Source organism: Aptenodytes patagonicus, chromosome 4 (genome assembly GCF_965638725.1).
Source record: "Aptenodytes patagonicus chromosome 4, bAptPat1.pri.cur, whole genome shotgun sequence".
Lineage (NCBI taxonomy): Eukaryota > Metazoa > Chordata > Aves > Sphenisciformes > Spheniscidae > Aptenodytes > Aptenodytes patagonicus.
In genome coordinates, this window is record NC_134952.1 from 68,677,388 (window position 1) to 68,703,279 (window position 25,892).

The window sequence follows — 25,892 nt, forward strand, 5'->3', positions numbered from 1 at the left end:
AAACCGTGATAATTCTTTTTATAATGGTGCAATTATCTACTCTCTTCTGGTTTCACCTTAGCAAGCTCAGTGAGTCATAGACCTTTACATATACTGCATCTACGCCCACTGACGATCAACAAGGAGCGACAGTCCCCAGGACTCATTAGCTCTCCACAATGGGTTTACAAGGAAGCACCTGCTTAGGACTAGCACCCTTCAGTATAAGCTCGGAAATAAAAATGCACACACGGAGTGTACTGCCTCGTTTATTTATTCATTTGTTTATGATTCCCAGTAAAAGAAGGTCTAATTCTTTCTCTTCGGACAGTGTAAATCATGTTACATGTTACAATCACTATTGTTACAATTAATATAAAAGTAGTATAAATACTGCAAATCCAGCCCAGCATCTCTAGTTCTTTAAACAATCCTGTGCTTCCTTTCACTATTCTTATGCATTCCTCTTACGGAAAAGAGTAATGCTCAGGACTTGAAAAGTGAAGCTCATCTGCAGGACCAGCATCGTGGCGACAGGTGTCTTTTCCCTAGAACAGAACCAAAGGAACCAGATTAAAAAGATCAGTACCTCATCTTACATTTAGGAGTAGTCATGTCTTCTCTGCAGCTGTTGAACAAAAAAGACTGCTGATAGGCCTAGTCTTTCAATTTTAAGTCACGCATAGCGGACATAACTGAACCATGTTGGGAGAAAGTCTTGTTTGCTAAACCCTCTATCATTCCTGCCCTGGACAAACTTTGCCTCTTAAACAAGATTTCCTTTGAGTTCTGGCTGATCTTCCTTTAGAAATCTTGAGAGGGGTACATAATTTCTACTCTGTGACTGACTAGCCAGAGCTGAGAATGGAATGCAATGTAAATAAATAAAGACAAGACATTTGAAATTACTTTCATTTGGACATGTTCCTGCCTCTTTTCTGTTTGCTTTCCACGTATATATGAAGGAATGGATTTTGTTGTTGGAATTACTCATTGTCCTGGTTTTGGCTGGGATAGAGTTAATTTTCTTTCTAGTAGCTGGTACAGTGCTGTGTTTTGGGTTTACTATGAGAATAATGTCGATAGTACACGTTTTAGTTACTGCTGAGCAGTGCTTACATAGGGTAAAAGCCTTTTCCTGCTTCTCACCCCACCCCACCAGCGAGCAGGCTGGGGGTGCACAAGAAGCTGGGAGGGGGCACAGCCAGGACAGCTGACCCCAACTGACCAAAGGGATATTCCACACCATATGACGTCATGCCCAGTATATAAACTGGGGAAAAGCTGGCCGGGGGTCCGCTGCTCGGGAACTGGCTGGGCATCGGTCAGCGGGTGGTGAGCAATTGCATTGTGCATCACTTGTTTTGTGTATTCTTTTATCATTATTTTCCCTTTCTTTTCTGTCCTATTAAATTGTCTTTATCTCAACCCATGAGTTTTACCTTTTTTTTTTTATTCTCTCCCCCATCCCACTGGGGGGGAGTGAGCGAACGGCTGTGTGGTGCTTAGCTGCCTGCCGGGTTAAACCACAACACTCATGAAAAGCAGAGTTCAAAGTGGTGAGCGCATGAACAGCATGCACAGAAGCCAAAATGTAAATGTGCATGTACAAGAATTCATGCCAGAAATTCTTGCACGTTCATGGAATGTGACTCTCCTGACCAGGCTCGAGCAGGCAAGGTAACGTCAATCTTTAGCAGCTGCTGCTAATCCATACGGTAAAAAGCCCCGACAATATGGGTTTTCTAAATTCATGTCAATAATGAATACACTCAAACAGACCACGGCGCATTTTCCTTCCCCAGACAACAACCGAATGTGTTTTAACTATACGTCATTCATGCTCACGCAGCAATCTTGGGAAAGCAACGGCTGGAAAGGAAATCTGGTCCTGTGATGAAAGGCAGCGAGCTGGGATTTGGGAAGTACCGAGCTTTGTCATAGCCTTCTTAGGGGACCTGAGATAAATCCTGCAATCTCTTTGTTCCTCCACTCCCTGCCTATAAAATGGCAATAATGCTTCTCTTCTTTCCAGAGCTCGGAAGAAATATGTCAGCGTGGTACTTGGATGCTGCAGGCGCCAGGATTGTACAAGCACTGATACACTGACAGCATCGTTTTTGGAAACCAAGCTGAGCGACTGTCACTTACGCTCACACCAAAAGAGAACAAACCATAGCCAGGCAACCGGGTTGGTAAGGTTATCTACTCTCACCTGTGAATCACTCTGTTTATTTGCATATGTTTGGGGCCATTAGGGACAAACCCATCCAATGTGTCAAAATTTCTGTCGCTCCTGGCTTGTGGGGCAAGCATCAGTGAGCACAGTGGGAAAATTTTGGAATGCATGACCTTTGGTTACCAGATATTTAGTCTAGGCCAGACAAATTCTGGTGTGACCTTCATCTTCAAAGTCAGGACACTTTCTCAGAACACCCGCTTATGGTTCCTTGTGGCAAATATATTCCTTTCTTAACCAAATCTTTGTAAATCAACACGCATCCAACAAGGACCAACTCTCCGTGTCGTGCAAGATCAACTGCCCAGCTTGGGCCAAGGTGGCACATTGAATGAGCTCCTCGAGCTGGACCATAGCCTACCTAGGAAGCGGTATTTAATATATGAAAAAAATCAACAGGCTACACCTATTTAGGAAAGCAGTGCAACTTCCACCAAAATCAATAGATTTTTTTCCTTTTCTGTCTTGGTACATGTTAAATTAACACTTTTCTTGAGCAGTCTCTTAACTCGGCTTCATAGCATCGCTCTATTCAGTCTCTTCTTCACTGTACGCTTCGGGGAGAGCCCATCAGAAATCTCTCTTTTCCAGGAAATAGATTTTTAAAAATTTAGAAAACAAAGGTCTTTCAAGTCTCAAAATGAACATGATCATGCAGGTTAATACCAAACCGTCTCTCGTTGCATAATATCTGAGAGCAGGTAATTTCAGGATTACAGAAGAATCTGGAAAATTACATAAGAATTCTCCTTTTGCTGTAGGAGCTTTAAAGCTGTGCCTTCATTCAATCAGGAAGGTAATTTCCTCTATACAGCAAGTTTCAAATTCTACTTATGACCTTGGTGTCATAACAATTTTGGTACTAACTTGTTCCACACTAAGTATTGCTGCTAGAACTGTGAATAATCATCAAAATTAACTAGCCTATAGAGTGATTAAATAATTTCCTCCAATTTGCATTTGCTATGTTTATTCAGTGCTGGAGGGTGTTCTTTGCTCTCTTATTTTTACTGCTGTTAAACACTATGTCTGGATTTTTGGCATAGGTGCAGTGCTATTACGGCTACTACAAAATTTTAATCAGATTACAGTATGAGTTACCATTTGATACTGTAAAAATGCCAGTAGGTAGTCGATAAATATTAAGATACAATTAGCTGCCACTACCTTTTATTGTTTGGAATTCATTAATATTGAGATCAGTCTGCATTCTGTGGCGATGACAATGTTTTTAATGTTCCGGTTTTTTACAAATTACATTTTCTTACAAGTAATAGTGCAAGTAGTAAACAAGAGAGAAGTTGACTATAAACAACGTAAATAGATACGGCAATATTAAAGCTACAAAAAACACAAAGTACTGCCTATGTGTTATTCCTTGTGCTTCGTTTGCCCTACCATTGTCAATGAGACCTATTACTCACAACAAGTAATTCTTTGTGAGACGTTTTCATTTTGAACTGGATGAAACTATCGGTGCTAATCGTCAATAAAAACTGTGATCTTAAACATATTGGAAATCTGTGTTTTCAAATGCATGTCTTGGCCTTTTACACAAGCAAGTGGTTGCTAATGCCAATGTGCATTAGAAATGCAATTGTACTATACTTAGATGTGGTTCAACCACAGTTATAACATGGGCCATTAAGGAGCATTAAAAAAAGAAGAAGAAAAAAGACAGACAAGAAAGAATCCAGGTTAAAAGGGAACATGTTCTGTGGCTCAGCTAAAAGATTTATCTATAATTAGAAAACAAAATTGTTCAAAATTAGACTAAATAGACAAAATATTGATATCTCAGAGAACATAAGCATACCATATAGAAAACATGCTTACTTATATTTTCCCAGGGCTTGTAAAGAATTCTGAAGACTTTCGGCATGGCTCAGGAAATTAGCTTTAACACAATTAACTGGTGAGTCGGAGGAGACTCTGGACTCCTCTCTTGGAAGACTCACACCTGTTGGACAAGGAAAGTAAACTCTCATCTGTCATCACCAATGGTTTTCCAGTGTCTTCCCGAAATGCAGCTCCTCCCGATCAGCTATAAATCTCAAATAATCAAACAGCAAATGAGCCAAACGGCATAAAAATTAAATCTATGGTGAATAATATCAGGTAAAGGAATAATATATGTGACCATGTGATCGCCTGTTTTCCTGGGCTGGAGCTGGAGAGAAGTGGGAAATGCCCAGCTGCCTTAGTTGGAACCAACTCAAAACTTCATCCGCTTTGGTTCAGTTCTCAAAATAGGGCACATGACCTCTAAGTAAGACAGTACAGTAGGCTGCTTTTACACTACATCGCTGCTGCTGCAGCCCCTAATACCAATGCGCTCGCTTTACCAAGCATGGGAGGAGGTAAAATTTGACACTTGCCGAGTTTCAGCATTAGCTTGTTTTGTAATGCATTATCCATAGCAAATTTACCGCTATCTTTAGGAACAGAGATGACATCTGCTACAGAGTGGCTTACACTTGTCTGTCTGCTGCTTTCAGTGTCATGTGTCTGACATGAGTTAACCTCTTATAAAATCTAATGTGAGGGAAGAGAATTGCTCATCGGAGGTGTCCGCGCTGCTCCTCTTGACCTACTTGGAAAACTACGACTCGACTCTTTGCGGTTTCCCCCATCGCGACACAGCTGCAGAAGACAGTAACAGGACCACTTTTAACGGAATTTGAAATGTGCTATATATATACTTGTATGCCTTTGAATGGCCTTATTTCCAAACCTTGCAAAGCCCATTCGTTATTTTATCAAGCCCACTATAGGTCCTTTTTTTCCACGGAATTGGCATAATGAGAAAAGATAGCCTTTTCTCTTCGCAGATAAAGATCCAAATTGCGTTCTATAATCTGACGATTATGTAGCTTGATTTTTTAAATAAAATAGATAATTTCCCTTCCCCGTTCAAGATGAGATCTTAGTTGTTAGTGACAGCTGTTAAAATGCTGCTAAAAATAGATATAGTGTCAACCACTAAAAAGCTAAGTGCTCCTGTGAGCCACAAGCAGAAAACAAATGAGGTTTCTACTGAATTTCTGGAAAATCTGTGAGCATCTTGCATGTACTGGGAAAGGTGCTTTATTCTTCCAGCAGCCATCTCTGTATGTAACACAATGGGGGGGGGGAATCAAACATTTGGTATTAAGACAGAAGATAGATATATTCCCTCAATTTTATTTTCTCTCTCCTTTTTGTTCTTAGAAAAAAAAAGATGATGCAACACAAAGACTGAGGCTACCTCCAAGCATTTCAGATGCCTTTTTCACTTACACCTTTGCCCTGCAAAAAAAAGAATAGCAGGAAGAGTAAGACAAAAGAAGTGCAACCAATCAGCCAAATACACCGTTACTATAAATTAACATAAAATAGTTGTGCTCAGTACGGCAGTTATTGATAGACCAGCAGCCAACGTGCTTGGGAGCTTTTTGCATGACTGTGATTTGCGAGGTTACTCGCAGAGTTGCGTGGAACTTTCCTCCGCCTTGGAATTATAGCCTCCAACCCACCCGCGGTAGCTCTGCTCAATTAATAAATTAGCTGTATTCCAAGCCAGATGTATGACATGAAATGAGTAAAAAGAGAGGTAACAGAATTGTTCACATTTGATGTTATAATACATCTCAGTGGGTTCCTCCTTTTTAGCTACATTATGGCTAAAAATAGAGCACTAGTGTAGGCACAGTGAAATATGATTTGCTTCCAATAATATAGCAAACTAATTGTGAAATTAAGCTATTGAATGCGCCGTTATCTCCAAGTCTGTCCTTACCAGCACTTTATGCTTCCCTGTTTAACATTTATCAAGTTACCCGCAAACTTTGACGGATGCAAACAACAGCTGATACAATATTCGCCTTTCGCAAGGCCCCGATCCTACAGAGGCTTCGGCACAGGTAATATTCCCTGTGAGCCGCCCTTTCACATGTTTAAAGACTTCATTGAGGGTATTAAAATAGGGCCAGCTTTTTCCTTCCTCCAATGCCTAATTTTTTTCCTTAAGATGTTTAAATGAAGAGACATTTAATGCCCCGAACTTAAAAATAATCAGTTTTAAAAGATCTTAGCCACAAGTGAAACATTAATTTAAAACCAGTATCGATGTGAGCGCCGATTTTTTTTTTCCCCCTAATGTCTGACATCGGGATGGGTTTGCTCCACCGCAGCCGCCCGAGTGCCGCGGGGACGCGCCCCCTCCCCGGCGTTACCCCGGGACGGCGAGGGCAGGCCGGGGGGCAGAGAGGGGCCCGGCTCCCCGCCTCTGGCAGGAGCGGGGAAGGGGCGAAGGAAGGCGCAGGCTCAGCGCGGGGGGCGCAGCCTCCTCCCGAAATCCCGTCCAGGGGCGCCACGATCCCCGCAGCCCGCCCGGGGGGCCGAGCGGGGTGCTCGGGGGCGGGAGGGGCGCTCCGCCGCCGCCGCCAGGGCCGGGAGAGACGCTCCGCCTGGGGAAGGGCGCGGGGAGACACTCCTCCCCCGCCGCCCGCCCTGCCTCCCTGCCGCCCGCCCTCCTTCCCTTCCTCCGGCGGCTCCGCGAACCAGGAACCGCCGCGGCGGCGGCGGCGGGTTCCGTGCGTGAGAAACCCCGCGGCGCCGCGCCGCCGGGAGCCGCCGGGAGCCGCCGGGGCGGGCGGCGCGGGAGGGGGCGGCGGGGGCGGCTCGGCCGCCGGGCGCTGCGAGGGGCCGGGCGGCACCAGGGGGGGCGGGGGGGGAGGAAAAAGTTTACACCCTCGCCACTCTCCTCCCTCCTCTTCCTTGGTGGCGCAGATGGGAGTTTTACCTGGAATGACATAAGTTTTTTTTTTCGGGTTTGGGTTTTTTTTTTTTTTGGAGGGTGTCTCTCTTTCTCCCTCCCTCCCCCGCCCCCCCTTCTCTCCCCCCCTCCCCAATCCTAACCGCCCCCCCCCCCCCGCCGGTGCTGGATCCACCCCCCGCTCCCCTCCGCCGGCGGGCGAGGGTGTGACCCGCGGGAACACCCACCCACCTAGGCGTCCATGGTGGGAGCTGTCCGCCCAGCCGCGCCGAGCCGCGCCGCGCCGCGCCGCGCCGAGCCGAGCCGAGCCCCGGGCACCCCGCCGCCGCCTGCCGCCGCCGCCGCCGCAGCCCCCTCCCGCCGCCGCCGCCAGCAGCGCCCTGCCCGCTGCCCGGCCCCGCTCCCGGCGTTTCCTCCGCGTACTTTTTCATTCTTTTTCTTTTTTTTTTTTGGTGGCGGTGCGGGCTCTCGGATGGTTTGCTGGCAGTAGCCGGGGGCCGTGCCTCCTCCCGCCGCGCCACCATGTCGTAGGGGAGGTGAGTGCAGCGCGGACTCTTGCGCGGGGGGCAGCGGGGGGCCGAGGGGCGGGCGGCGGGGGCCGGGCGGGTGTCCGTCGCACCAGCCGGCGTATCCAGGTCACGGCCGGTCCCGTCCCCATCAGTGAAAACTTCGCGGGAAGGACGCGTCCATTGCTCGGCAGCGCCCGCGCCCGCGCCGCGGGGAAGCGCGGCGGCCGCTCCGCGGGTCGCGCCGCCGCCTCGGCCCGTGCCCGGCGGGGCCGGGCGGGTGCGGGTCGATATTTGGCACAATATGAAAATGAGAGGGGCACGTGACACCCAAAATCCTGGGGATGTTTGCGCTTTCGCTGTGACTATTGAATACAAACCCCGCTCCCCGGAGCATACGCGGATCTGTGCGTTTGTGTGCGTGCGTGCGTGCGCGGAGGGGGCGATTTTGGGGGAAGGTGCGCGGTGCCCCAGCGCGGTGCACGGCGCTGCCGCTCCTCGACGGGCTCAGTCCCCCGCCCCGCTCCCAGGGCACCCTGCGGGGCCGCGGAGCTGTCCCCGCCGGGCCGGGGGCGCACCTGGGGGTCGGGTCGGGGCCGGGAGCGGGGCTCGGCGGGGGCCGGGGCCGTTTGGGAGCGTGCGTCAGCGGCTGCCGGCCGCTCGCCGGGGGCTGGGGGCGTTATTTACGGAGCGAGTTGGGAGCGCATCGCCTGAAAGTTTGGTCGGCGTCTTTTTTTTTTTGCTTCCCTGGGAAAAGGGTATTCCTGCAGCCGGGACGCGGGCAGCGGGGGGCCACCGGGGGGTGGGGGCGGTAGCGCCCCGGAGCCGGTGACCGTCCCGGCGGCCCCTCTCGCTGCCCCTGGGTGGGGGGAGGCAGCGGGCGGGGGCGCCCGGCGGGATGCGCGGCGGCCGCGGAGCGGAGCCAGCCCGGCGGAGAGCGGAGGACGAGTCCTTGAAACCTCCCGCGCTCCGCCGCCGCCGCTCCGCTCTGGGGTTTTTTTTTTCCCCCCCTTTTTTTTAATTTTTCGGTTAAATCACCGCTGCATCGGTACCGTGCATATTCATGCGCCGCTGAAAGGCGGAAATCCCGGGCCGGCGGAGAGGCGATGCGCGGCCCTGCCGCCGGCGCGGCGCGGGCACCGGGCGGGGGCGGCCGCGCCCCGCGCACCTCACCTGCCCGCGGAGGGCCCCGGCCTGATGCCCCGCGACCCTTCCCCGCGGGCGCCTCCGGGCGGAGCGGCAGGTGGGGGCCCCCGCCTCCCCGGCGGGGCTTGCGCCCGGGGGCTGCGCGGGGCTCCGCGGCCGCGGCGGCCCCTGCGGCTTTAAGGAGATGCGTTTTCCAGCCTGTGTCGCAGCAACTTTGTATCAGTCATGTCGCCCGGCGGGTGACTGACGGCGCTCCCCAGCCAATGGGGCGGCCGCCTGGCCCCAGCCGCGCGGCGCTCCGCGTCCCGCCCGCCAATGAGGGCGGGCGGCGGGCGGGACGTAAACTTGAACTTTATCTGGGCATGTGACATGTTTTTAAAGGACTTGGCACCTTTTCCCGTCCCCTCCCGGGTGCCGCTCCGTGTCACCGGGCGGCGCGGCGCAGCGCGCCTCGGGCGGGCGAGCAGGCAGGCAGGCAGGCGGGGGAGGGGGGTGAGCGCCGCCCGCCCCGCCGCTCCGCGCCACCCTGCTCCGCGCCGCCCTCTGTGCCGCCCTCCGTGCCGGCGGGGGCTCGGGGACGCGCCCCGCCGCAACAGGTGACGCGGGGGGCGGCGGGGCGGGGGGCGCCGCTCCTCTCCCCGGCCCGCACCGGGAGGTGGGGCTGGCGGGGTGTGTCGGGGCGGGGGGGGCACTTCGGGGCTCGGCACCGGCCCTCCCCCCCCCCCCCCCCCGTGCCCTCCGGAGGAGGGGGGGGTCACGGTGATAACCCAGACCCTCTCCGCCGTGGGGGGTGGGGAGCGGCGTTTGCGCGGAAAAAAGCGCTTTTCTGCATCGCTTGGGGGTCCGGGCGGCGGGGGGGAGCAGGCGAGGCGGGCTCGGCCGAAAGCGGGTTTGGGCTTTCAGGATACCCCCCCCCCTCCGGGCCGAGCCCCGGCGGACGCCTGCGAGAGAGAGAGCTCGCTCGCTCGCTCCCGGGCACTGCTGGCTTCCTCCACGCGTGACAATCCGGATTGTACCTGCGGGAAAGCTGCCGGGGGTGGGGGGCAGTTCGGGGTGCAAAGCCGTGCCTTCTGCCCGGGAGCTGCGGTGATGCTCCGCATAGCGTAGGGCAGATGGGGAGATAAGCGTGCGCGCTGCCTGCGTGGTTGTTAACACGCGTGTGTGTGCGAGGACGGGGGGACCAGCCCCGCGTCCGGCTCCGCTCAGGGATCCGCGGGCGGCGGTGCCGGGGGCAGCGGTGCCGGGGGCAGCGCCGGCAGCCGACCTGCCCGTGCGGCCAGGCGACCTGCCGGTGCTGCCAGCTGCGCTCCGCTGCCCTGGAGAAAGGGGGGGAAACCCCAGCCTGTCTCTGACGGTGAAACTGCCCTGGGCAGTTTTACGTCAGCGAAGCGGCTCGCAGGCAGTGAAACTTAAAGAAAATTTCGTTTACAAATACCGAGAAGTAAGAAGTGGGTGGTCGCTTGAGCCATCGGTTTAGTTTTTATGAAACTGGATTTACTTCAGATTTTCCCGTATCTAGGTGACCTTTTGGTTGCAGGGATACCAGGTACCATTTGATTTTTTTATTTGACTGTTGCTGTGAAACTGGTTTCATGCCTGATTGATCAGAGACTCGTACTGCAGAAGGCTGTGTTTGTTGATATGTTTGGGGGTGAAATACGTAACTCGCAGTGTCCAAGTACTTCTTGGGGGAGTCTGGAGAAACTGCTGCGCTCATAATATAAGCTGCTTTCTGCAAAATATCAGATGTAGCTGGTCTCAGTTCCGATATGTAACACGACATAGCTTCTGTTGTGGTCCGCGGATCCGGTCCACAGTCAAATTCACTTAGTGAAAGTTAGTAAAAAGGCATGTCTGTGCAGTAGGTGAAACGTGGACGCCATGGATAAACATGCTAGTCAAGTTGTAATAAGTTCTTTTTAGAAGAACAAAACCAAACCCTTCTGCTATCAGGAACCCATGAGATGATTATTCGGTTCTAGTATCCACCGAGGCGCTCAGAGATGATAGAATCCAGCACTCCCAAAAAATCTCTTTGCTGCTGCATTCTTACTAATCTATATCTGTCATTTTGAACTGAACTTGTATCAGGCCACAAATAATCTCTCTGCTGTTTTTTGATCCTCTGGGATATATTTACCAGACAGTGCCTCTCTCTCTGGAAGTGCAGGACCAGGGCATTTTCATTTATCTTTTTTTTTCCTTTGTGTGACCCAGATTTTTATTTGCTGAAGTTTTGCAGTATGCTCGCCTATTGATTATGTATGAGGTTTGAAATTTACTGCTGTGGGAGAGGTCGCTACAAAGCTCGTGCACCAGTGTAATGTTAGGCCTGTAACTGAGATTTCCTGGTACACAGTGGTTCTGAGGGTTAAAATTCACTTACATCCTAATTTTAAGGCTTAACTAAGTTTCCTGGTTTTCAGAAATGCTGGTCACTCACAGCTGCAATTGATTTCTCTAGGAATTAGGCTTGCTCAGCACTTAAATCGGGGTAGGTGATTATCTGGGAGTGACTTTATGTGGAAGTAGGCACTTCTGTCTGAAAATTTTAGACTATAGGAATGTGATTTCATACACATGATGATGTTCTAATAAAATTTGTGCTTGAGGGGAATGTAGGCATAGGGCCATAGTTCTAAGTAAGGGCAAAGAAGTATTTGAGTCATTCATTTTAAGTTTTTTTGTTTTGTTTTGTTTTTATAGTTTTGCTTAAAATAGCATTTTTAAGTAGTGTTAAGTAAAGGGATTAAACACAAAAGTGAATATTGGAAATTAATACATTCTTAAAGGAAAAAATATTTGCATAATATTGATATTGTAACTATTGGCACTTGAGTTTCTACAGTTCTAATGATACTATGAGCCAATTCCTTAAAAAAAAAAAAAAAAATCAAAATTGTTGTTACTTATACGTGATTTTCAGAGTAACGGAGGCTAGGCCGTGCATTTTACTCTCTGCCTCGAGAGAGTGGCATGCAGGATGGGAGGGGTTTTTTAGGGTCTATTTTAGAGCAAGGTTTACTTTTCTTTATATATTCCTCTTGCTGGCTGCCATGGAGGTTTGCAGAATTACGGATCCATTTAATAGCCACGCATCCCCGCCTCATCTGATCCCCTTCCTCTGTGGCAGAAACGTTTCCCATTCAACTTTTGCACTACTTCTCTCCCCGTTCAGCCCATCCTTCGTGTCTCCTCAGGTGCCTGTACAAGCAGTTTGTATAGCTGTGAAGGGGCAAGTCAGCGCCCAGCCCCTCAGAACTGCTGCTTCCTTCTAAAGCATCCTGTGTTACACTGGATGAGGAAGAGAAACCCTCTTAGGACACCAGCCTCCCTTGCTTTGCTGTCCCTGTAGCATGGCAGCGGAAGGTCTTTGGAGGAGCAGAGCCATCCTTGGAGGAGCAGAGCTGTGATGAGCAGTTTCCATAGGGTTTATGTCCTGCCTCCCACCAACATGTCCCCCTTTCAGGACCTATCCGGTTCCCCTCCTTCCTTGCTGCCCCCTTCCCTTTTTTCCTCACAGGCCCCGGGGTGAGGGGCAGCCCACGGTGCTGCTGGCACCGGCCACGGGGCTGCAGCCAGTGAGGGTGGGCTTTTGTTGTGCTGACGTTGCTGAGCCGTTCCTTTTGGGGCAGGGCAGGGAGCAATAGTTTGGGTCTTTTCTAACTGCCGACTGGTTTTCTCTCAGAACCCATAGGGCTGCCATATCCGTGAGACCTTTTTCCTCGGTTTGATTGAAATTGGGCGAATGGTTGAGAGATGATGGATGGGGCAGGGAAACAGGACTGGCAGACAGACAGAGAGGAGGATAGACAGAGTGAGCAGATACCCTTGTTTCCTTAGGAAATTAGGAAATTTCCTTAGGAAGTCACACTGTCCTGTCATTTATTAATTTTACTTTTTTGTATATGTCTTTGCTAGTTATGGAGACAAAAGGATACCACAGCTACCCAGAAGGCTTAGATATGGAGAGACGGTGGGGTCAAGTTTCTCAGTCTGTGGAGTATTCTTCTATAGGTGCTGGAGAGCAGACTGATGACAGTAACTATATGGAGATTGTAAACGTAAGCTGTGCTGCCGGCGCTTTTGCCAACAGCAGTGCTCAAGGAAACAACAAAGAAAAACCTGAGCTACTCCCCTGCCTGCCACAAGACAGCAGTCAGCCTGGTCTTTTGCCCTCTGACATCAAAACCGAAACGGAGTCAAAGGAGCTGTCGGCAACGGTGGCCGAATCCATGGGTTTATATATGGATTCGATACGAGACGCCGATTATCCCTACGATCAGCAGAACCAGGGGAGCCCGGGGAAGATCTACCCGAACGTGGAGCAGCTGGTGAAGCTCTACAAGGAGAATGGCCATTGCGCTTCTCCCCTCCACAGCGCCAGCAGGCCCTTGAGGTCTTTGATGTCGGACTCTGGGAGCACTGTGAACGGTGGTGCCATGCATGCTATTGTCAAAAGCCCTATCGTGTGTCAAGAGAAAAGCCCTTCGGGCTGCAGCCCTCAGAACATGGCTTCCTCGGTGTGTAGTCCTGCTGGAGTTAACTCTGTGTCCTCAACTACTGCTAACTTTGGGAACTTTGCTGTGCACAGCCCCATCGGCCAGGGAACCCCTTTGTCACGCTCGCCGAACGTTGAAAACCGGGGGTCTATGTTGCACAGTCCCGCACACGTTAGCAACGTCGGGTCTCCGCTTTCTAGCCCTATAAGTAGCATGAAATCACCGATTTCTAGTCCTCCCAGTCATTGCAGCGTGAAATCTCCCGTCTCGAGTCCCAATAATATCACTATGCGATCTTCTGTGTCCAGTCCCGCGAACCTGAACTCGAGGAGCTCCATTGCCAGCCCTTCCAATGCCAACAATAGGTCCACTCGTTCTAGTCCAGCGGTTAGCACTGTGGGATCGTCCATCTGTAGCCCCGTAAACAACTCCCTAGGATTCCCGGCTTCCGGCACGCCAGCAGGACCTAGCAGAAGCCAAGATACCGTTCCCAGTCCAGAAACAAAAGACAAGGGTGCTCAAGAACTCACGTTTCCTAAGGTGGAGGAAATGGAGAATGCCATCTCCAACAACAGTCAGATGAACCTTGTTCAATTCATAAAACCCGAGCCAGACGGTTCGTTCGGCAGTGCGTGCATTGGTGACAGCAGCAAAATAAACTCCGATTCCCCCTTTTCAGTACCAGTGAAGCAAGAGTCAGCCAAGCATCCTTGTTCTGGTGCCTCTTTTAAAGGGAATCAAACAGTAAATCCTTTCCCATTTACAGATGGCTCGTATTTTTCTTTTATGGATGACAAAGACTATTACTCTCTTTCTGGGATTTTAGGACCACCTGTTTCTTCATTTGATGGAAGTTGTGAAGGTAGCGGTTTTCCAAATCCAGGCCTACCTGTGGGAATTAAGCAGGAGCCTGACGATGGCAGCTATTACCAAGAAAACAGTATACCATCCTCTGCCATTGTGGGTGTAAATTCAGGTGGACAGTCGTTTCACTACAGGATCGGTGCCCAAGGCACGATATCTTTGTCGCGGCCGGTTGCTCGAGAGCAGGCGTTTCAGCACTTGAGCTCGTTCCCTCCCGTCAGCACGCTAGTGGAGACCTGGAAGTCGCATTCGGAGTTGGCATCCAGAAGAAGTGATGGGTATCCAGTTCTAGAGTACATTCCAGAAAACGTGTCGAGGTGAGCAGGCAAATTACTTCTTCTTTTTTTTTTTTTTTTTCTTTCCCCCCCTTTCTTTTTTTTCTTCTTCCCCTGCATTAAACAAACAAGGTGTGAATTAAAATGGGGACTGGGGTGGTATTTCTCAAGCTGATGCATAATTCCTTGTTCGCATTTCAATTCTTATCATTAGATTAGCTGGTTTCTTGCTGTATTTTACTCTGCCTTTAATAAAAATGAAGTTGTGGCTTAAATATTTAAAAAGAACATCTTATATTCCATTGTTATTAGATTTGAAAGTGTAGCTTTAATATGTTTATGAGCTCTTACTACTATAAATGTTGTTTTTCCCATAATGAGAGCTTAGTAAAATTGCTCTCATGTGTCCTATAATGGTTATTCTTTCTTAGCTGGTGCTTGAATATGTTGTACCTCAGATGAAATGTTGAGATGAGGATAAGAAAACGATAGTGTTGGGAATCCGTTTTTGTAAAGATGCATGGTTATAAGTTTGCACCGGACTTTAACTGGTTAAGTTTAAAAACTGAACCTTACAAGCCTGTGGCAACATATTATTTCTGTATTTTAACTGTAGGAACATTTGGTTTGTATATATAGAAAAATGCCTCCAGAAGGAGGAGGGCTGTTAAAACTTGACGCATTTGAAAGGGATAAATGGATAAACTGATCCCCTCACTTTTGGTGGAAGAGAAATATGCAAGTGTCATTTGAATTTGTGTTTTTTGGCTGATTCGTGGAAGCATGTACTTCTTCAGTGAACAGGTGTTCATGTGTCTCATAAGGGACACTTACTTTCATAAACTATCTAGTTTCATAGTCAATATTACAAGTTATTAAGCACATCTGACAGCATGACTGAGTTAGAATAGTTACATAGCCTCTTTGTGTGTCAGACAGGCTCACCAAGCTTTAGCTTTTGTGCTAAAGCTCAGCGAAATAGCCGGTAACAGAATTTGCATTTACCTTTCTCAAGTCTTTTTTTTTCATCATGAGATATGCAACTGCCCTCAGTGAATGAAGCATCTGCCTTATTCTTGGAGTGGGGTGAAGAGGATGCGTAGCGTTGCCCGTATTTGTATGATGCTAAATATTTCTGAAAAAATAGTGTTGCAGTGAAAAACATAATACCTAAAATAATGGTGCTTTTGGGGAGGGGAAAAAAAGACTTCAAAAATTTCCATTTTATTCTCAGATCTGTCCAATACCTTTACAATCTCCTTATCATTTTGCAAGCCATACTTCAGGGTTTTTTTGTCATTTCAAATATGGTCTCTAAAGAATGCACTTTTTAATATATCTTTCTCAGCTGGAAAGGGCTGTATCCCACCTTCATGCTGAACTTTGCACGTGGCTGGATATTTGTTATCATCCAGGCTTGGCTTAAATTGCTTTCTTGGATCAAGGAAGATGAAGTTACTGTTTACTAGTTATTTTACCTGATGAAATTTTCATAAATTGCGTTATTTGTATAGTGAGAAAAGTTCACCAGAAGACTGATGGACTGCCTGGAAATAAAGACCCAATATTTTACTGCCTTTGTGGTTGAGCACTGTTACTTGGGCAAGTAGCTTCTGCCAGCCGTGAGAGCTCTTGTGTGAGTAAGTGCTGCTTGTGCTGAGTCAAGGTTGTCATCCGTTGCAGGGACAGGCACAATTAACAGGGAAGTGCTGGTAGGAGCATGGTTATCATCAATAGTTGCGTTTTAAATGACAGTTTCTCATAAGGCTTTTGAAGGAGTCTTCTGATCAGACATTAGTCCATGGCAGGTCTTCTCATCTATTTACCTCTAGACCGGTAAATGGATAATCTGTGTCTTCAGGCTTGATGATGACACAGGCTTTGATACACTTTTCTGTCTTTGTTCTCTAAGCTGCTATCTCAGCAAGATGTGCAGGTGAGCGTGGCTGTTACTTTGCAGGATTGAAATCCTTAAATTTTTAGTGCTCAGAACTATTACTGCACATGTGGAATTCTCTTCAGGTGACGGAGATCTGCAGGGTTGTGACACTTCAGGCATCCTGATCTGTAGTTCAGATTAGGACATGTGTCATCATTTCAAATCTCTTAACTCTGCCCCATTATTTAACTAAAAGTTGCTCTTAATCTGCTCGGCAATGGCTTTATGCTAACAGGTGCAGCTGGGGACCTGTGCAAAGCCCTTACAAGTTTCCTGTAGAGGTCATTTTAGCAGTACAGATTTGAATGTGTAGGTGCCTCCTCAGATATTTGTCTGCTGACGAGACAAGTCATAAAGACTCAACGTAGCATGTCACACATGTAAAAGCTCACTCTTGCTAATGAACCTTGAATTGATCTTTACCTTTCCCTTCATTTCTGTGCCACATTCCAACTAAAACAGAGGAAATCACGCGCAAGCTTGTTCGTGCTCCAAAGTGTTGTAATAAAACATGCATAGTTTAAAACAGTGTCAGACCCAAGATCCCAAGCTGGGTTTCAGCTGTCCCATGTCAGCATGGTATAGGGATTGCGAAGTCTCCCTTCCTTCATGTCATCAGAACAGCAGCATCATACCTCTGGACTCTGCATCCAAACCAGATCCTTGTTACTTCCAGGTTTTTTTCCCTGATGTGTCAACCATATCAGGCATAATACATTTTGCAAACTTCTACAGCATGTGATTAACCCTTCAAAGTCTACAATACAAAGTCTCTGGTATTCTAAGTCTTCATCTTTTTTCAGGTATACTTATCCTGCAATATAATTTGCCATAAGCAAAGACTAAGGTGAAGGGAAAAAATAGGCTACATGGTTCTCTAAAGCCAATAGATGACCAGCATTGAATACATCTTGTTTTGGCAGCCTTATTTTCTCAACCTCGATATCGTACCCTTTTTAGACTGCTTCTGACTTGTAGCTTACATGGTGAAAAGGAGTCGGTGACCGTGAATGAAGATGACTTTTCATATTGAGAATGAATCTTTAGAATATTGCTGTAAAAATTAATTTCCCCCCCCCATTAGAATATCAACTTTCCTGAGTCAGTTATACCTGCTGATAATGTCTAATAAACATAGCTTAGGCATTTAAAATGCCTTACTATCTTATTGACTGTGCCAAGTACCCACTGTCAACTAGAACATTTCTCTTTTTCTCCTTCAGTTACTTTTATTAGACGTCCACGGTTATGGTTCTTTTTAAGTTAGTTGGTGGTAACTTTCTTTATAACATTGCAACTTGTGGTGTTTGGGGAGCGAGAGCCTCTTAAGCAAAACCAAGTTCCCTTATTCCCTTTTAAATGTTCTGCTTCTGCTAATATGCATGCAGAACATGTCTTTGTCTTTGAAAGATTTTTACATGTTTAATTTTTAATAGAGAGTGAATCATACCTGTCTGTGTGTATAGATCCCCCCCCCCATGACTGACATTTCTAAGAAATAATGGTTTCTAAACTAAATAATAGCAAAGTGGGCTTGAAAAAGAAGGTATACGTGATTGTGTGATGTCATTGATAAAAACCTACACTAAGAATCCAGATAAGATTTCAATTTAAGGTGATTGCTCATCTGAATCAGGGTACCAGCCTAAGTCTCATGATCATGCCAGTTATGCAATTTTCAAAATGGCCTAGGAAAATGTCATGGTTGCTTGAAACAACAGTAAAAATTGAGGAGGACGACCTTTCTGCTGCATTAGCTCTTACCTAAAGCTTCTTCTGCAAATGTGCCTTTTCTCTCTAATTTCCATGTTAACTCATGTATGTACACATACATACTCGCTTTTCTCCGCAGTTGTAGTGGAAACAAAGGGCTAATACTCTTACTGTAGTTTCTTTATGGCAGTTCCACTGGTGTAATCCAGTGTGGGACGAATTCACAAAGCTTGACGTGTTATTATTTAAAAAGTTTACTATTTTAACATAAATTGCATACGTTTATCAATAATTAAGTTTCAATTGTTGTCATTCGGACAAGGAGATTTCTCTTCAAAACTGTTTTGTGATATTTTAGAGTCTAATTTATGTCTATTAAAAGGTGCTGAAAGACTGTCATTGACTTCTTAGGGCTTATGGTCAAATCTTTGATCAAACATTGACAATATTTTAGGGAATTCTTATACCTATCTGTTCCTGAGCCATTCACATGGATGGATCAGCATTTTTTTCATAGACCCTACTTGTAGCAGCCCTGAAAAACCCCACCCAACCCAACACAAAAAAACAACCCAACAATACGATCTTCATTTACGTGTAACCTTCACTGACTTGAATGGGTGATTCTGGTTAAAATCTGATTTCAGGCTATTGCAAGTATTTTTGTAAATAAACTTTTATGTTAAATATTATCTAGAATAGTCACTTATCAGAATTATACCTGCCAAAGAGATAAAGGTCTGGTAAATATTATTTTTAGAATTTATGAATGGCCTTGACCTCTGTTTGCTGACGGACTTTATGGGAAAAAGACCAAGCTGTTAAAATATTCTCCATGCTTGGCAGGACTATTTTCCCCTTTAGCTTCGCACAAATTTACTGTGCAAACTTTTTTCACCAATGATTCTTTCATGTTGTAGAGTGTAGCCTTAAATCTGTACTCTTTCTTTTTTTTCCCCCCAGCTTGAAAAGTTATACTTGTTTTTGTAGGTTCTTGTATAATTTTGTGTAATTTTTAACAGCTCTGGGTATAATCTTGATACAACAGGGACCTCTTCATATGTATGTCTTTATTTCTCACTAAAGAAGTTAGGAGTCTGTATTAATATTTCAGGCCAGGAGGTCTAAAGGTTCTTCTTAGCATACCAGCATGCATTTAACAGCCTCATACTTTCTACAGCTTGCTTTGTTGTTATTTTGTTGAGGGTGCTTTTTTTTTTGTTTTGCTCTCTTTATTGAGGAGTTCAAAATCTGTATAAAGTATCTTTTGAAAATGTGACTGCTAATGATGCCTTATTTTCCCCCATCAATTGACTCCTGTGCTGTGGCAAGGAGAAGTCGACATTGCTGGAAAATTGTGCCCCATAAATGGGTGGATCTTCCAAATCTGAGGAAATAAGAAGAGCTCCGTTGTCAATCCATATGCCAATATCTAGGGGTTGTTTGTTTCTTTGTGTGTGGGGATAAGTAACATTGTGTATTACTAAAACATTTCTATTGCCAGTCGATACCACTGAACTTCGCAATACTTGGCTGTTGGCAATCAGTTTGCCATAGTTTATTCTGATAATAATTAATAATTGTTTCCTAGCTTTTGTATCACTTTTGGTGATACAGAATCTCACTATGATATCTTCTTTTGTCTGTTTTCTGAAAAAGGGGGAGGTGGGATCACCTTTGTGCACAGATTTTAGCAAGCAGAAGGAAATTTTCATTATCCATATTCCAATAGTATGGATCAGTCCATTTTAATGAGGACTGGAAAACACTGATGTCTGAAATATGTACTGTATAAAAATGTTCCCATCGTATTTTATGGGATATGTGTTGCAGTTATGCAGGTAAGCATGCATAGGGATTGCTGCAGTGGTATCAGTACTCGTGCAGTACTCGTATTGTCTGCAGAGGGAGTAAATTGTTAAGCTGTGATTCAATAACCTGTCCTTATTCAACCAACACTTAGCATTAATGGAGCTTAAACCTGCTGTGAAGCTCTCTGCCCAGCTGAATCAGATTTCTAGATATGTATTGGTGCTTTGCTGAACCCAGGCTTGAGTAGCGGTTGCTGTTGGGTGTCATTTGTAGCTGAACGGTATGTTGTTTGCAGTGGCGAAATATACTGTTGAGCCATGGCTTGTCTGGCCTGACTCTGGTTTTGCCTTTTGTTTGGGCGTGTTGTATGTGAAAGCTAGGTGGGGTTCCTGATCCAGTTCACTCTGAAGCTCAAAAAACCAACAGGTCGGTGCAACTTGGTGAGCAGCGTGGCGCAACATTGGCGCGAGAACAAACTGAAGGGATGGAAAGGGAAAGGAGCCTATGAACTATCCTAAGTGCATGTTTCTGCTAAAAGATAATGCGCTGTCGAGCCATAATCTTGGCATTTGTATTTTCAGGGTGTGTTTTTAAAAGGCAGTTTCTGTTTTTTAACTGTATGTATTGCGTCTTCAAACAGAGTTGTAGGAGCTGGAATTAATAATGGACTGATTTCAATCAAAACTTCTTGGAGAACAGCGAAGTGCTGTGATTTCAGATTTAAGCTCTCAGAGGTCAGAAAATACCACAGTTTACGATGAGTATAGTACCATAACTTGTTTTCTAGCAAATGTGTCTTAAAATATGGCTGTATAAGAGTGATAAAAATGGTCAGACGAGGAAAATAAAAAGAATATGTGAAAAACAGGTATTAAATATGTCTAAGTTTAGTACTTAGAAACTAAGTTTTCACATGCAGCTGGTTGCTACACAGTGCTTGGTGCTCAGCATATGAATTATTTTACTTCAGCTGCAGTCTCCTCTGAGTGACAGAGATCTGTGGAGAAAAAATGAGGAGTATTTTTTGTGTGCAATTGTCCAAGTCCTTGCAGCATTATTGGGCACGTTTGAATGCGCCCTAAATAGACCATGGCATGATTTGACTGCTTGCTGCCCTGCTCGTGCAAACTGCAGTGGAAGGTCACCGTCTGTTGGGTCCTCACGAAAGCCCTCTCCTGCTGGAGCCACGTTGGTTTTGCTGCTGGAGGAGACAGGCTGACCTTGGAGGAAGGCATACATTTTTGATTTAGGCTGCAGGGGAAGGGATCGTAGGTCAGGAGGGCCCTGTTTATCCATGCCAACAGCTCCCAGCGTAGCCTGCTCCGGTACCACTACTGGCAAGAGCAGCGGCAGCAGCTCTTGGCTCTGTGCCGGGCTGTGCACGTGCTTGGGAGGAGGCACTCCCTTCTCACACTTGGAAGCAGGGTGCGTGCGCATCCTTAGTAATACACATCCTTCTGTTCGGGAGCCCCGGAGTTTTACAAAACCTTCAGAGTTGATTTACTTTCAGGACAAAGTTTTCAAATAAGCTGTCTCTTTAAATGGGAAGCTTTGCCCTTGGGTTTTTTTGGTTGGTGTTTTTTTTTTTTTTTGCAACTGAGGTTTATTAACGTGGTTTACCAGAGCTTAACAGTGTGTTTTCTGAAAGGATGTGATCTGGGTCGTTGTCTTTCTCTGCTTTACTGAAATCAATGCTGAAGGATTTAAAACAAAAAAACCCCAACCCCCCCACCCCAGCCCCCAAAAACCGAAACCATGCTGTTGATGATTCTGGATTCTTAAAAGGATCAGTAACATTGGTTGTATCTATTCAGTAGGTGAACAAGGATTTTGCAAGACACTGTTTCTTTACTGAATTCTGTTATAGCAGAAGCTCCCAGATTGCTGGTAGGTCACAAGAGAATAACTTGAAGGTGAATTTTATTTCTTTATCTTAAACTGTGAATTAAGCTCCTGCAATTACATTAGAATGTGTTGTTAGCTGGTTGCTAAATTAAATTTCTATAAATCTGCAATCTGTAAGCTGCGTATTTGCTTCATGAAAAAATTGATAGCTTAAATTTCATATTTGGAGGTGGGGTAACTTAAGGTTAATATATATTAAGGTATTTCTTTAAAAAGTAAAAAGTAAACTTTGGTTGGAACATTGAGCAGAAACAGAATCCAGTATTTCTGAATAATATGGCTTATAGGAATTTGTATGCTCTCCTAAGATGCAGGCATATGCTGCTGATTGTGGTTAGTGATAATTAATAATAGATCAAAGAGTTACACCCCTGAGGTTAAAAAGCAAATTTCAGACTAATTGCTGAATGTTTCTGACAATTTTTATATCACTTACTCGTTTCCATTCTCTCTTCTAAACAATACTTTCTACTTGCGTCTGGAGGTGAAATAACTTTTTGAATGGGCTTTCAGGCTAAAATTTGGACTGGACACATGAATCTCTTCTATTTTGCTTTTCTTTCCTTGTCTGCTTTCCAGAGGTGCTATCCCAAGTTTCTAAAAGTGGTGGCTTTATAAACCAATTCCCTAGCAATTAGGTTTCTGAAAAAGAGATTAAAAAATCTGCCATCTTTAATAATGTTTTCTGATTCTTTTGGATTTGGGAGAATATCTTACTTCCATTTATGTGTGTGTGCGTATGACCATTTCAGGTTCATATTCAGCCTTAAGTCTACAAAATAAGCATGTATTTTAGAGGTTTATTTTGGGCAGTGTAATCTATCAGTGGTCTGAGAGTTTTTAATCACAGGTCAGAATTGGGAAGTAAGTAGCTACGTTTGTCCTGACTGGGATTTTGGCTGTCCCAGCTGCTGAACTATAGGGTCTTGCTAGCATTTTTGGCAATGGTTTTCTGAATACCGTGTTGTGCTAACATGATAGCGCAGTCCTGCGAAACCCGTTGCTACAGTGCTTCATTTCTCTTGTTCGCCAGCTCTTCTTCTGTATCTGCCTCGAAGGATCGGGATGGAGGGTGCATGGAAACTGTCCTGGTCTTGGCTTGGGAGTCCCCCGAGGAGATTGGAGCCACTCTCTAGGCAAAGCAGTCTTCTGCTCGATTAATTTTTAAGTTGTGCTTTGCTTCTTGATGGCAGATTCAGGCCCTATAGGAAAAGGGGCAGCTGCTGAGTTTTGCTGGTATTGAGAACGGACTGAAGCGCCTGCACCGTCAGAGGCGCGTTGCCCTGCTGTGGCAGGCAGCTGCCTGCGCCTGTGCATCCCCGCGAGCTTGCGCAAGGCGGCCACGTCCGTGTACCCGTGTGAATGCGTCACCCGGCGTGTCCTTACTGAGACCTGTGCTCTCCGTGCCCTTTGGAAACCTGGTTTCACAACCGGTGAGCCCCGGTTTACTCTGGCAACATCTTACCTTGAAAAATCAATTGTGCTTGTATCTTTAGCTCTTCGTTACTACTGCCGCAGGGAAGAGAGTGGGGAGGGGGCTCTTTTGTAGGTGGTTTGCTGTATTCCCCATTCGAATATGGCCTCTTGTCTGACTGAAGCAAGGCTGGAGGTGGGACCTGGTCTCCTATCCAAGTTTCATGTCACTGCCCTCAGACTAGGAGCAGGAAAGGGATTGCTTCTGGAAGTGTGCCTTAAGGTCGGAGCGTCAAGACAGCAACCTTTATTTTCCCTCAGGAGGCTTGAGTTCAAATATGAGCTGCTCCAAAAGGTCGGAGATCTCACTTTTAGCATTGCTGAAGGCTTGTCTCTAGAAACCTGTCATGTACTTCAGCGTTTTTGAAGACTGGAGTGCCAGGGACCTTGTAAATGAAGGTGGGTGGGAAATTTGCACTGTTTCCAGGCAGACTATCTGAGCTGTCAGCTTCATTATTTTAAACTAAATTAAATTTGTGCTAGAGAGTGCAGTATGTTAGAGCAGTTAGAGAGCTCTTCCTCTAATGGTAGCTTCAGATCTACTTTGCTAGATCTAACTTCATTAACTTCCAAACTTGTTTGGATAAATTTAAAAAAAAAAAAAACCAAAACAACAAAAACCTTGCACAGGTGTTGATCCTGGGATACGTGAAAATTTTCTGGAAAAATCAGAGAGTCTCATTAGAAGACAGTATAGTATTATGTTTGCCGTGTCTAAGGATCAAGGTTCATTCTTTTTTTTTTTTATTGTTTAGCAGAAAATAAACACACGTCATCAGTTCTGGCCCATCGGTCAAGGGATGCATGCTTCTGGACCATTGCAGGTGTCACTTTCCATAACTGGTAAAAGGTCTTGTCCCAGAGTTGGGCACAGTCCTTTGTTACGTGCCTGTCCGTGTCCACACATTTGGGCAGTAAACCTGCTCTCTGAAGCTGTGTGTGGCAGGGGGCTCCTGCAGCTCTCCAGGCACCCCGAGCCCAACAGGGGAGAACGGGATGCCCTGGTGGGATGCTGTGGTGGAGGTCCTCTTTCTCCATTTCTTGGGGATTGCCCCCCAGCTGGTAGCCTGTTCACTTGGGTTTAGGGTGCACCATGTTTTGTTTTTGTTGTTTTTGTTTTAAATTTGTTTGTTTGTTTCTTTTTCAGCACTAAGGCTTTCTAAGTTAACAATTAAAAACAAATATTGGCCAATAAACATTCCTTAAGGATTACAAAAAGTTACTGAACATGACTGGCTTGTCAAAATTCTGCATTGAACCTTTGTCACAGACCGCCCTGCTGTAAAATGCATCAAGTAAAACCACATTGCTGCAGGATTAGCTCTATAAACCCTGTACGGCTTTACCATACTCTTCCTTCAGATACATGGTGGCAAAACAGAATAATTGCAATTGATTCGATTAGGATTTTTAAATCCTTATTTTAATCTGAATCCGTGTAAACTAGCTGGAAGATGCACAAAGCGGGGGGGGGGGGGGGGGGTTAGACGTGTCAGCTTCTACTCAGTGTATGGAAGTAAATATTGGAAGTGGTCCAGAGCTTTATGGCTGCTGCCAACTAATGACATAAGATAATGTTGCAATGAAACAATGGACTTGATTTGCGCTTGTTTCCCAACTAACCTTTCTGATTCTTGAGACTGCTTGGAATTTATGTTTTTGAAGATTCCACAGTAAAAAGGAGATTAGGCATTGAAAAATTTGACTGATTAAATATGCGGTAATGACAACTTCAAACTGCACATGCAGATAATGAGATAAAGGACTGTTACTCATTTCATATTAAACCCATTTGGTGGAAGAAGCAAGGAGGACGAGTGTTTTGGATGGACGTGTTATTTTAAAAAGGAAAAAAAAATCAGAGGAGCTAATTTATATAGAAATACAAGTGAAAAGAGTGAGTTGCTGCTTTACTTCCCCCCCCCCCACCCCCCCGGGACCAAAACTGCAGCCATTGTGGGTCTGCAAATTTTCTTGCATTTCTTTCCTAACATAAACAAGAGTTAACTGTGTGCAGAAGGCTACTAACAAACTTGGTAAGGTTTTGTTAGCATTTTTATTTGGATCAGAAATGTGCTCTTGAAGTGAATCATCCAGTTGCCCCCATCTTCTGTGCTGCAGTTCACATCATGGGGCAGCTGCGGAGTGAAAAAACAGATATTTCTTAGCCAGCAGTGAATGAAAAAAGCGCTCCGGGAACCGCCTAAGGCACTCCAGCCCCTAGTGGCTTCTGTCCATGGGACCCCGCTGGAGCTGGCCTGAAGCATAACCCTTGCGACACCTATAAAAGTGGATAGTGGATCCTCAGGACTAACCGCTCCTCTTGATAGATCTTCTATTGCACCACACTGCCTGTAATGTAGATACTGCCTGTGTGCTAATTGCATTTTCACCTGTCAACTCAAGCATCTGTAATTGAAAAAAGATTCAGGGTTACAGGCAGAGGAAATTATTCCACAGAAAAACTGAAGGCACTGTTTTCAGCACATGTGTGTGTTTGTAAGTTGTGTCCAGAATCAGCAGAGTACCTACTTAGTCTTCCTTCACAGCACTCTAGAAATCTTAAAAACAACTGAATTAAATCCTGGAAGTAGGAAATGAAACAGAAGTGACAAATAGGCTGTATCCTGTTTTGTCATTAGTGAATTTCACTTCTTTTCAACTAGTTGAAAAATCTAGATACGGTTTGCAGATATTCTCTTACTTATTATAATACTAATCTGTAAAGGAAAACAATTGTTTTGATTATAGGCAGCTGCATTAAGTATTTACAAGCAGCTGTA

At 46.0% G+C, this 25,892-nt stretch overlaps 1 protein-coding gene and 1 long non-coding RNA gene across 5 annotated transcripts in view; one reads left to right on the top strand and one right to left on the bottom strand.

Annotated features, from left to right (window-relative positions):
- Window positions 1–232: 232 nt before the first annotated feature.
- Window positions 233–4,284, bottom strand: LOC143159762 (uncharacterized). The gene is made up of 2 exons (XR_012995219.1): window positions 4,055–4,284; window positions 233–527 (listed from the first exon to the last, which is right to left on the bottom strand). It is a non-coding gene; the product is annotated as an uncharacterized LOC143159762 (long non-coding RNA).
- Window positions 4,285–7,348: 3,064 nt separating this feature from the next.
- Window positions 7,349–25,892, top strand: part of NR3C2 (nuclear receptor subfamily 3 group C member 2) — a 214,558-nt gene continuing 196,014 nt past the window's right edge. The window contains exons 1-2 of one of the 4 annotated variants that reach the window (XM_076337088.1): window positions 7,349–7,510; window positions 12,548–14,309. In XM_076337088.1, coding sequence (XP_076193203.1) covers window positions 12,550–14,309 — 1,760 coding nt within the window. In that variant the 5' untranslated portion in view covers window positions 7,349–7,510; window positions 12,548–12,549. Of the gene's footprint in view, window positions 7,511–9,167; window positions 9,223–10,091; window positions 10,173–12,534; window positions 14,310–25,892 lie in introns of those variants that run through there. The other 3 variants (XM_076337089.1, XM_076337087.1, XM_076337090.1) reach the window with 3 other exon arrangements.